General features: G+C 33.6%; 1 protein-coding gene across 1 annotated transcript; it reads right to left on the bottom strand.

Moving 5' to 3' along the window:
* Positions 1 to 6,004: 6,004 nt before the first annotated feature.
* LOC105038058 (F-box protein At1g11270) lies at positions 6,005 to 8,968 on the bottom strand. The gene is given in 3 exon segments (XM_010913750.4): positions 6,005 to 6,857; positions 6,860 to 7,572; positions 8,668 to 8,968. Coding segments are annotated over 3 exon segments (1,284 nt in total). The 5' UTR covers positions 8,674 to 8,968; the 3' UTR covers positions 6,005 to 6,292.
* Positions 8,969 to 13,382: the final 4,414 nt, after the last annotated feature.

Genomic DNA, 13,382 nt, shown 5'->3' with positions numbered 1-13,382 from the left:
TTTCTTATTCCTTCTTTTTTGTTCTGATCTTTTAATATCTAATTCCAACTTTCAAAGACATTCCAATACATCCTTGTAGTTATTAAAAGATAAGAGGATAAATGAGATCGAATTTTTATATCCTAAACCATGCTCAAATCTATTTGCTTTGCTTTCAGACTCCATGAGCTGGGGATAAAAGTGGCCTAACTCATTGAATTTATTCACATATTCTAATGCCGTCATATCATCTTTCTGTCTTAAAGTCAAGAACTCATTGTCCTTCACTAATCTTACTGACTTGAAAAAATACTAATCATAGAATATTTTTTAAACTCTTCCCAATTAGCTGGTCATCAGTATTCCCATATGCAGCTTTTATTGCAATCTATCAAAACTCAGTATTTTCTTTGAGCATAGATATGGCTAACCTGACCTTTACATCCTTAGAATACAATAGGGCATCGAATATCTCTATTTTCTAAATCCAAATCTCTATGATCAGAGGGTCAGGTCCACCCTCAAATAGTGGTGGATTGAGCTTTCTGAACCTCTAATAATAAAACTCCAAAGATGGCATAGGTCGAGGAGCAGGTGTCTGCTATTGTTACTAAATAATCTGAGCCACTATTCAGCATACTCTAGTAACATCTACTTGAGTGGCTGGCATATTACGAGCCTGGTCAATCGATTGGTTGGCATCTTTTTTTGTAATCATTTTTGCTCTTCTCCTTCTAGTAGCAAAATTCACTAAGACTTCATCTTTCCTGTTGCTCATTGTCACCTATTAAAAATACTAGCGTTAATCAGCTTCCTTAAATAAGCAGCAGAAACTCTAAGAAAACTTATATTTTCTCACTTAATTTAAATATGATCTAACTAAACGTAATCTAATTACCCATTGTTAGATTTTAAATTCTATCTTTGATCAAACCTATTACTCTGATATCATAAAATATTACATCCTAAATTCAAGACATAATACGACCATCCTATTGAGGAATATTATCTTCGATAGCACGAAGCCTATCAATTATAATCGATCAAAATTCATTATAAATAAATTATAATAAAAGCTCAATTCTATCATTCATCAAGTAAATAAATCAAAATTGATTCGAAATATTTAAATCAAAATTAAATATCAAACTCATATCTCAAAATTCATAAATAATTAACTACAAGTCAATAATCATCCAATAGATTAAGATTCAGTTGCAAAATCTCCAAGTTTACCAGATGGACTTCAACCTTGGAACATCTTTTATTCTCAATCTTATTCATCTAGAATAAAAAAAAAAATAAAAGATATGAGCTATACCAGCTCTATAAGTAAATCTTACACTATCTTATCCGGATCAAGCATTAGTTTATGCATGCAGCAATAAATTACTTAGAGAAGATGATTATTATTAAAAAATAAAATTTTTAATAATAACAATATATTATAAATCAATCATGTTCTTGTATATATATAAATCATGTAATTTACATAAACATTATTTTCAATGCACAGCATAAACCAACTCATTAATTATGTTAACTTTATAGATAAAGTCATAAATTTTACCACATCATACTTCGTAATAATTTTCTTAGACTAAATGTTAAGATTACTATTATATCCATGACAGGACCATAATCGATAAAGTATTAACCACTATTATCTATTGGTAGCATCATATGTCAACTACTATTATCCATCAGTAGGATCATATGCCAACTACTATTATCCGTCGGTAGGATCATATACTAACTACTATTATCTATTGACTGGATCTTATGGATGCTAACTCTAGATATTGATTTTCTTTACTTTTAGAGACCATATATAGCTATCTGAGAGCCTTTTTTCATATTTCATAAAACAAGTATTCTTAACCATATTTTATTAAATCATATTTTTTCAATTATGCATAAATAATATATTCAATAATTTTATAGAGCTCATGGTCTATAAATAATTTTTGATAGTAAAACAATCAAAAAATCATTCTTTTCATAATAAAACATAAATTTCATAAATATGGAGCTCATATTTCATTAACAAGTGATTTATATTAAAATATTCATGAAATCACTATTTTAAGATATTTCATAATATGTATGCTTGATCCTTATTTTATGAAAATATAAAATAATTATATTTATTATAAAATAATCGATAATTAAAAAATAAGTTAGAAGTATTGGGGTAACTTCTTTCGTCTTAGCCCTTCAAATTTTGCTAGATGAATTTATGGAACCTATTTAATATATTAAAAATATAATTAATTTTTATTCAATAAATTCAATCATAAATGAAAAAAACTATAGATCGGATAATTGGTCCAATAGACTGCATAGGCATTAGGAAAGTTCAGGGTCTTTTATAAGGAGATTGGACTCAAAACTAAGCCCCTGTATTGCATGCACCAGGTGCAATTAGACCACATAAATCTCACAGTGGATAACATGCCACGCCACCTCTTGTATTTCACCAATTCTCAATTGGGAGCTCTCCACCGTGCATATGCTCTGGGATTTGCCCTGGTTCACTAGCACCTAGTGCATGCAACAATTTATCCAAAACTAGGGTTCATAGGTCATCTTAGAGAGAGTGGAGAGTGGAAAGATAATTTTTGTATCCCTCAAAAGAGAAAATCATAATTGAGATCATTAGAGATCATACTAGAGTGACTCAATAGGGGGTAACAGTGATCAGACTTTATGAATATCTGACAAAGGCTAAGCTAAGATCCTACAAACTGCATGGATCGATTACGAGCCTCTTTTCTAAAAGAATTTCTTGGGTTTATAGTAGGAGAGCATGACAATAAATATTAAGATCGATCAATTGATCTAAATTACCTATGTATTTGGATCCTCAATTGATTTATAAAATTTTTAAAGATAGAAATCCATGAAGAGAGAGAAAATTATAGAAAAAGAAACTCATAGAAAGAGAAAGTGGAGAGAGAAACTAAGGAAAGCAAATGAAGAGTGGGATGGGGGGAGAGAGAGAAGAGAGAAATTCTCTCTCCTGTTCTATTCTTTTCTTTTCTATTTTTTCTCCGCTCTCTCTTTTTCTTGTTTTCTTCCTCTTCATTTTTTTCCATAAAAACTAGGGAAAGACAACTTGGGCTGACCAATTTCTACAGTGATGGTCTCCTGGTGGTAGCAGACCCCGACGGCTCCGATGGGGGTGGCTCCAGCCCTTGGCAGCCCAAGTATGACTAGCAACGGTGGCCGGTGCAGCAGAAGGAGGGAAGAAAATGAGAATAGGGGAATCAAGTGTTCACTATAAAATCCGACAACCACCGGCCTTAATCACAAGACAAAGAAGTGGTCCTTGCCTCGTCTCCGGTGAGAAACTAGCGGTGATTCACCGATAGATGTTTGACGGAATCCAAAGAAAATCAAAGCACTCTCACTGGCGATTGATTGAAACTTTGAAGTGGGATGATTAGAGGGAGGAGAAGGAGTTGTTATAGACCCATTGCCTGGAGAAGTGCACTCCCATCGGGAGTCCTCTTCTTCGGCGTTTTTTTTTGTTCCTGATGGAGGGAGGAAATTAGGTGAGCCGGTCTAATGGACCGGGCCATCACACATGTACCAGAACATAGGCCTTCTATGTGCATTGACAGCCACAATCTTTTGGTGAGCACCTACTTTGGAGAAATTGAATTAAATACACTAGGAACCATAGCAGCTAGGTAGAAGTTACACCTAAATTTGCCTTCGTTTGGAATCTATTTCTAAACGAAACTATACCTTTCAAGTGGACCAACTAGCTGAAAGATTATATGGCAGCAAAAGCTCGTTATGGAAATATTACTTGGGATGCCATGACTCGGCTGGATCCATAGTGTGCCTACATTTTAAATGCACATGCATAGGGCATTTCGTCCTTACATCATTAGCATGGGTTTAATATCACAGGCACTTACAAGTTGTTCATTGTTATCCATTACAATTATTTCTCTGCATCCCAGACCTTCCCATGTTCTGATCTGCTGCTTAATTTTTGTTCTATGCTTATCAAATGTGTTTCACAGTTCAATGCAGCTTCTATGGACTATTCCTATATATTTTCCCTTGCTGAGTTCTGCAAGCTCGTAGATTTGAGCTGCAGGCCTTTGAATCATTACAGTTATCTGTGTGCCATGATTCATCACTTTCTTCTTATGAGTGCTACTCAGTTTACTCAATAATGGTGCTGCTATGTTTTCTATCACAGGTTCCTAATCTTTTTTGATGGTCCTCATACTGATCTGCTTTCATCAACATCTGAATATGGTTCCTTGGCATATACTTAAGTATTGCCAACTGTTATCTCTCAACTGTCCATGGATTTCCTGTTTATTTTTCAACTGTATAATCTGGAAATTGGCTTTATTGTAGTTGGCAGCTTCTTAGTATTTTCTGCATTTGAAGCTTATTGGTGGATAATTTTCATAATGGTTTTTATTGCCGTTCTATTATCACATGGTTCTGCACCTTGCAAGCTGATTGGGCTATGGATCTCTGGCTTTGGATCTCTCCTGCTGCATGCTGCTGTCTTCTGCTATGCTTGCTCCCTCACTTATGTTTCTTCCTCAAAGTATTTCTATTCTTCTGGTTTACATATTGTTTTTAAATCTTATATAAATTGCTTCTAGTGCTCAAGTCAGTTTTAATATTTCGTAAATACATAGGTTTCTGCTTTCAATTGTCCCTTTTGCATCTTACTTTGTAGGGTGGGAATTGTATTTTTTGTTCTGGGGCCCTTACTTGTTTACTGGCCCATTTATTGTATGTGTTCAATATGTTACTGCTGTACATATCATAATATGGTATCATCAATATAGCTATTACTCTTTCTTACCAATAAAAAGGTCTGCCGAATAAATATTGAATTTACTGACGTTTTTTCCCATTTCCTTTAGAAAGAAAAATAATCTCCACATGCTTTCCTTTCCACTCAACTTGGCGGCAAATCAAAACAATTTCATATCAAATCAGTCATTGACTCTTAGTCTAGAAAAATGCTGGGAACGAACCGTTTCCTGATGGCTATATGAGTAACCTTCTTCCTTCACAGGAAAAAAAATAGCCATCTTCAGAGAATCATGAATTCAACTTCAGTCATTAGTAGATATAAAAAAAAAAAAAGGCACATTGAAAACAAACCTCATTGCATTAATAATACATAAATAAATGATAACTAATGACAAGAATAGCACCACTATTTGTTCAAGAGAATCACACACTTATCAAATACCATACACCACACTTTTGAAAAGTAGAATTTGAAAAAAGCAGGGAATTTAGAAGACTATCATTTGATACTACAAATCTAATGTAGCAACCTTAACATTATGTAAATTGACGAAGACTTTAAGGATCAATCATGATAAAAATAACTAAAAATTTTAATATACAAGATTTTGGTTATAAAGTATCACTTGTCATCCTCTTTAAATAGAAAAAGGTTGAAAAAGTCAGACAAACTATAGAACCTTGATTTATGAGTACCAACTATAATGCTCATGTGGAGTAGAGAATTTTAGTTCATGGACTCTAAGCATATATGATGTCTATGGACAAAATCCAATCTTGACATACTTGGTATTTAAGAATTTTCAATATACTAAATAATTAAAGAGGCATGTATCAGTCACAGTCTCTGTTAAACTAACATAGTTTCAGAACTATGATTTTCAATTTGAAGAATACAATTATGATACTCTAAAACAAAAAATTTACATGTCATGAAGCTCTGAGTTCAGAATATTAATCTTGATACGAGCACTTTAATACTGATAGAATTTCATTTATAAACTCTAAATTAAAGACCATAGCTGTAATTACAACGACTGGGAGATGAAATAAAATGCATGAACATCAGAACCTCCCAGATTGGTTGAAATTATCAGATAACATTATATTGGATAAATTAAAAGATAATATAAACTAGAGCCAATGCATATAGAGAGTGAACTATGGATGCCCCAATGACTTGCAAATGCAAGAATAACGACATTAACAAAAGAAAATCAAAATCAATTACAATTTTATAATTCACATTCCATAATTCTATTGGATCAAATGTTTGTAACGAATAATCCCACTTCAAATTTAAATTTCTTTATCGCCTATTATCACCTTCAAATACTGAATCTCTTATACTTTTCATTGTGCTCAGATGCAATAATAAACACAACTACTACCTAAAAGAATGCTAAAGCATTGTGAACTCCCCGCCAAAACACCAATATTTTTATGGACATCCATGACTTGTCCACCATATTTCCATTTCCTCCACCATTTTTATGGATCCCTGCATCCACATTCAGAGATGTCCGACTCCAGCTTGCTGCCCCCTATCAGATGGAAAGAAAGCTGCATCCCTTTCTGGAATGCCCTCATCCATGGTTTGCTGAATTGCAAGTGGTGAAATTAGACTTTCTAAGTAAGGAGCAACTATCCCAGGAGTTAAAAATGCAGGTTTCTCAAAGCATCTGGTTTTAGGATTATAATACTCAAATCTGCCCCAGTCATTTGCTAGTATAATCTTTCCATGCTGGACAACCACTGGTTGCATTCGGGGAGCTAGAAAAGAAGGATTCTGAAGTCCCACCAACCTCATATCAATGGTGTGCTTTATCCACTTACGACTAATATAATCTTCTAGGATGTACAAATCCTTTTGCATATGATTGTTCGCTCTAGTTGAATTTGAACTTGAAACACATAAATATCCTCCTAACTCTGTGACAGTAGCAAATATAGAATCTGTGTGGCCTTCCGGATGAAGAATCACGTCAAAAGTTTCATTCTTAATGTCAAAGGAAAGTCCAATTCTTGGATCTTCATCATGATCTGTTCTAATTGTCCAATGTATGTTTCCATTCACAAAGCAGGTACACTGCAGGATACTGAATAAGGAACATCTCCTATTGCTCTCCACGAATGGGATCCTAAAGTAAAGATTTCACAGCTTGTAGTGCAACTTTCAGGAAACCTTGTACGCGGGGCAAGGCGGACCACCTTATATTCACCTGTGCTGATATCATACCCCAGACCTATGTTGGCACCTACATTGGGTCTATATGGACGGTTGAGAGAGTCCTCTGGAAGGGTTACAAATTCGCCGATGCTGGGGTTAACTATATATGTGCTTTCCAGACCATACACACATATTAAGCCATCACAGGGATTTGACAGTGAAAACGTCTCTTCTCTTCTATGACCTTTCATACGAAACTTGTGGATCTCTTCTGTAAAATAATATAAGGTGATCTCAGAGATTCTTGGTATCCAGGATAAAATGATGAAACCAGGGTTATTCTTATTCCAGTGATGTTGATAGTGTTGGCCAACAAAGTAACGCTCTTGTGTCAGGGAATGCCACAACTTACATACACATCTGAACTTCAGGACTGATCTTACAGGAAGTCTTGAGAGTATGTTAACCATAACATCATCAGGGATGTGGATTGCTCTGTCTCTTTCTGATGGCTTTGGCTTTGAACACTTCTCCAACACTCTTCTTTTGCAGTGTGCTGATGGATCCAATGTTCTGATCCTTTCTAAACCACATGACATTTCTGAAAGTTTGCATTCAGAGTTCTAATGACAAGTGAAAAAATAGAGTTAGCTATCACAGGAAAGAGCATTGTCTTCATAATATTATGATAACTTTATTTGTGCAATCTCATTTGTAGAAGTGCACCAAGGCCTATGAGTTAAAGATATAAGTATGAAAAATATGATACAACAGAGGGGTGCTTCTTATGTTGGCGAAAGTGGGGATGGATTAGTCACTACAAAGCCTTTGCATATGCCTAAGAGTAATATAGATAAGGTCATTTATTTTAAATCTATCATAAAAATTGACTACAGCATGCAGTTGAATGCGGAAGAGGAGATTGGGAAGAATATATTTTTTTTCTTCACATACCATAAGGACACATCATATCTAGACATCAGAAGGTTGATATGAAGTTAGATTCACTACATAGATTATGTTTGATGGATCACCAGCTAATTATATAAGTTTTATACTTTATACTTGATGTATCACCACCTACTAATCTATGGTCTGTATTCATTCAAAATAATTATAGAACTCACTTGTGTTTTTTCTTTCGGCAATTTAGATCCAAATAATAGCATAGGCTTGTTTGGTAACATTATCTTTTTCTGCTTTCCTGCAAGCAATAGGAAGAGCGTGCTAGTTGATGGGATGGGGTTTGTGCTGTCGTTTCTTTTTACAAATATCATAAGGAGATTGATTTATTCTTGATAGCATTTGCACGAGAAGCTGGTTACTATTTTGTTTCTATCTTTCACTTTCCTCCAAAAGTAAAAAAATATTATACAATCTAATTACATTTTTTTTAGAAAAATAATCTTCTCTGCCTGTCATTGAAATTTCGTATCTCAATCTCACCAGTTTATGGTCATGAAGAGATAGGAGGAGAGATTCAAAGACAGCCAGAAGTAAAAATATATATATGAAATCTAAATCTCCCTAGAATGCATAAAAAAAAAAAAAAAAAAAAAAAAGGGGTAGCGATAAAGCCGATCAGAAGAACAGAACTCTACCTTAATTAATTTATGGTGATGAAGAGATAAGAGGAAAGATTCAAAGACAGCCAGAAGAAAAAATATATACGAAATCTAAATCTCCCTGGCATGCATCAAACGGATCCAGAACTCTACCTTCATTATGAGGGGGAGAAACGAGAGGAGTCGCGGATTTGACGTAGGGATCGGCGGAGCAAAAACAGAGAGTCAGAATCTCGACGATTCCTCGAGAGATTCCGGGCGGCGACGTAGACTTGAAAAGAGGATGGATTGAGAGTGCTTCGTACCTAGCCTGCCATACGAGGGGGGGTGGGATGTTAAATAGCCAAGCGGAGGCTAGGTTTCCTAGTCTCCGTCGGTTACCAAAGCGGTGAGGAGTCCGATGCTCCGTCTCTTTATCGAACTCCAACAGCGGTTCTGCCCGCCCTCTTCGTGGAACCCAGGCCGCGGGTAACTGGCCCGGTGGACCAAGCGGGTTGGCTAGATAGCCCAGAGTCCACAGTACTCTTGATTTCCCGCATTTGAAGTTCCTCTACACATTTCCTACCAAAAATAATAATAAAAAAAAAATTCTACCATAAATCGAATTAAAGTATAGTCCTATAGCATTAAACTATCCAGCGTATATTGCATTTCAACCTATCCAGGGGGCACATGCTTTAACTTGGAATGGGCAACCAAGGATTCAAAATTGATATTGCATTTAAGGTCATCTAAGAAGCATGGCTTTTAGTAAATATTATATATATATATATATATATAGAGCGACCGTATTGATGCATCTCTATTTGATTTTAAAAATTTATTATTAATTTCATTAGAAAGTATTTAAGTTTTAATATTACTACCATCATTCTAGCTTGACTTTGTCCTAGTGCTAGTATTGTTAAATAAATGAATTGCTCGAGAGCCAGCTTGAGTCAAGCTCGACATTTAGCTCAATCCTATCTTATTAGGTTAGTAAGCAAGCTGAGCTAAAGGTAAACTTAGTTTGCTCGAGCTTGGCTCAATTTAGATCAAATTATGAATATATAACTATTTTATATATTTTATTTTATATATTAAAATATTATTTATTTAATTAGTATGAATTAAAAAATTGTTAAGAGTAGAATATATTTCAGCTGCCACTATGTTGCTTCAATTAACAGTGATTTATAAGCAAAAATACTATTAAATTCAATAATGAATAGATATGAAAATCTAGATAGTGTATGGAGAGATCCAGAACAGTTTATCTACTCGACCCATGACCAAATATCCATTATCAATTATATTAATAAAAAAATGGTAATTTTTTTTTAAAGGAATTGGGCAGGCAACTTTGACAATTCGACCACTTGAATCATGTAAGTCGGCTCGGGATTAACTCATCCTATTTAAGCCAAATAATTAGCATCCTTGATTGAAGTCAAGATTATTATCTCCCTTAATTACCTATAAAAAAAAAATTCTTGGAAAGTTCCTACATAAAAGGCTATTCATTTTCCAAAATTATTGTAGCAACATATCAATGAATGTGGCAAGTCATACCCTAATACAACAACCAAAATGAAGGTAACTATTGGAATAGAATTTATGATTGCAGCTGACAAGGTTGCTAAAGTATAATTGAGTGCAATGGAGTATGTTTGTGCCTAAAGAAATCCCAACAGAAAAAAAAAAAAAAAAGCTATATAAGGCATAATTTGATCTAGAATTTTGCTAAAAAATGTCTTAGAATGAATTAATTGGTCATTTAATGATGAAAAATGCTATGTATATATGATGGACAATAATCTATAGCATCATATTCATTCTTTTGCCATGACTCGACCAAACTAATACTATTGATTATGGAAAAAAAAATTATAATTAAGTGGCTTAGTGAGAGATGGATCTCAGAAGGGTCTGTCAAAGGAAAACCCCTACAGTAGGAGAGAACAAGGAATAAGAATCTCCAGGGCTTTAATATAGAAGTCTTCAACTCAACCTTTGTTGATGTTACATTAGTGTTTTTTGTTTATAAAAAAATAAATGGACTCATGCTTTATATTTATCATGCAAGTAAAAATATGGTGCATTATTTAAATATAATATTATATTTTTTAAAATATTGTCACCATAATTCTTTTTGAATAGCTACATGCATGACACATATCTTTAATCTTTGTTAACCTGTACAGAAAAATTTGGCATGCTTTTATCACATTTGTAGCTGTCTTACAACTTCAAGAGATGTTAAGCAACATCAGAAAGAAAATGATGACCACCGTCTCAAAGCTAATGAAGATAAAGGACTACTAATACAATAGATCTCTCCAATTTTTGGATTTTTAAAAATCAATGTCGACAGTTTCTTCATAGCAACTTGTGATGGAATAAAAGTGGATGGTGTTGGGCTAATTATATGAGATCAGAAGGAGCGCTTTAAAAAAGCTTGATCCATATTTATTGATGAAGTGACTAGTATAGTCAAAGTAGAAGCAATTGCTATACAACATAGGTTTCAAAAGGCCAAAGATCACATTTTTATTCTATAAAACTAGAAAATGATGGTAAAAACATTATCGACTTCTTTCAACCTCAGCATATTTTTTCAAAGAAGCACCATCTGCCCTAGCTAGAATAAGAGAGGAAATTGATACATGCTATTCTCTATTGGTTTTTTTAATCTTAAAATCATGTCCATTTCGCATATTTAATAGTAAGGAAACTGTGCAACATACTTACCAGTTGTAGATACTATGACCAACTATCATAACATAGAATACACAACTGTACTAGAGAATCTATTACAAGACTTATTCTATGATAGGATGGAGCCGTCAGCCGGATGTGAAAACTCAACATAAACTCTTCATAATTAGGTAAGAAGGAAAAAAAAACAAGAAGTATTTATATAGATGATCTAAATAGATTGCATTTAATTAATCCTAAGACTTATGCAGGTCTCTATGCTAGACGATGCTTATACAGTAGGATTAACTGCAAAATGAACACAACACATAAAGCAAAGTTCTAGCCTAATGTTTTATAATTGCAACCATAAGACGCAGCATTTTCTAGATGGATTACTTAAATTCAATTTTTTTCGTCTTCTAGGGACATCTAGAAAATAGGAATATTTTTGAAACTGTGACTATATATGGTTACTTTATCATTTAGTGCATATAAGCACAACATGAGATGAAAATTGTTCAAAGAGATTTTATACTTTTGTATCTTTATAACCAAAGGAATAAAAGACATCTTCTTAACCTCCTTGTGCATTCTAATGGATGCAAGCAAGTATTTTATATAGCCCATATTTTAGTAAAAGTTCCATAGATATGAATGAGTGGGCATTATCCTTTGATCTAGCTTAAAGTCACTTGTACAGAGTGCAAAATCTCAAAATATGAAGATAACCTTATGAAATAAACATATGATAAAAGATGCTTCTTAAGTTTTAACAACTAATTTATCTTACCTTTTCTTTAATAGTTATTGTTCCTTGTCTATCATGCATGTACATAGTATATCAGTTGCGTTTGAAACTAAAATTGTAGAAGCAACAATTATCAGAAAAAATACAATAAGAGAAGGTTGAAGAGATAAGAAAAGTATAGTTTATCTCAATCAAAAAGTGAGTATCTTCAAACATGAAAAGGTAAAAAATTCAATAAATTATTAATATTATCAACATACAGAAGAATTATGATACCATCCATCATGTGAAGAGAGAATGAACAAGTTCTGCAGTGTGCAAAAGCATCTCCAAAGCATCTAGAATTCTTGAAGAAATCTAAGAATAGGTAAACTAATAACCCTACAGAACCACAAACTGTGGTCATGAAATGGGAACTTCTCTTAACAACAACGTAAAAATATATAATACTATAATTACTTTAACTACATACTTACATCTATATCATGTGAATTGAAATGGTTAGGTATTTGGTTTTTTTCTTGTCCAACAAAAGCCATGAGTATATGGGATTAAAAAAGTGAGACATATACATAAGCAAACATAGAATATTATTTTCTTCAAGCATTTGAGTATTATACCCTACACAAACTTAATATACAGATCGAGTCAGTAGAGTCCTATACAGAAACATGGTATTTGGTTGGAATCAAAATAGTTGCTGCGCCATGTGATCTATTATAGGGCCATACTAAGCCCTTGTATCATATTTGTACTGTTCCAAGTCAATGCAGTATTGCTTGCACTGACCAACGCATATTGGTATTACGAATACGGATTTTCTTGATTATATTATCAACAACCTAAACACATCATACTTATAAAATCTAGGCTGGACCGACCGGTCCGATAGAAAAATCGATGAATTGAACATCAAATCGATCTGGTACTCAAAAAGACTAAAGATGCAATTGAACAAGTGGTTGAACAAGTTTTAGGAGAAAATCTGTGAACCCCGTTTGTTTAGCCCCCAAAAAAATATTTTTTATTTTTAATTTTTAAAAAATAAAAATCAAAAAAATAATGTTTGATAACAATATAAAAAAGTCAATGAAAATCAAAAAAATAAAAATATTTATTTTACATGAAAAAAAAAAATCTTCCACCGCCGTCTCATCGAACAGAAGCTCGCTGAACTCCACCACATCAAGCAAATTCAAGCCCAAATCTTCAACAAGAGGTAATAATAAGCTGGATAAGGCAATCTTCCTTCTCCAGCTTATCTATTGTCCTATATTTGCTGCTTGTCTACTCGGATTTGTCTAGGAGACTGGGATCTACATCATTGCCATATCGTTTCTCGAGGATTATGTGAAAATGACCCACTTTACTATTTCCTTTGCAGATCCAACCACTTTTGTTATGACCCGGCCATTTGGGCCTTAAACCTACCCAAAAGATC

This window comes from Elaeis guineensis, chromosome 1 (genome assembly GCF_000442705.2).
Source record: "Elaeis guineensis isolate ETL-2024a chromosome 1, EG11, whole genome shotgun sequence".
In the NCBI taxonomy this organism is placed as follows: domain Eukaryota; kingdom Viridiplantae; phylum Streptophyta; class Magnoliopsida; order Arecales; family Arecaceae; genus Elaeis; species Elaeis guineensis.
Note: the sequence above shows the minus strand (reverse complement) of the source record. Positions and strands in the feature narration are given on the sequence as shown.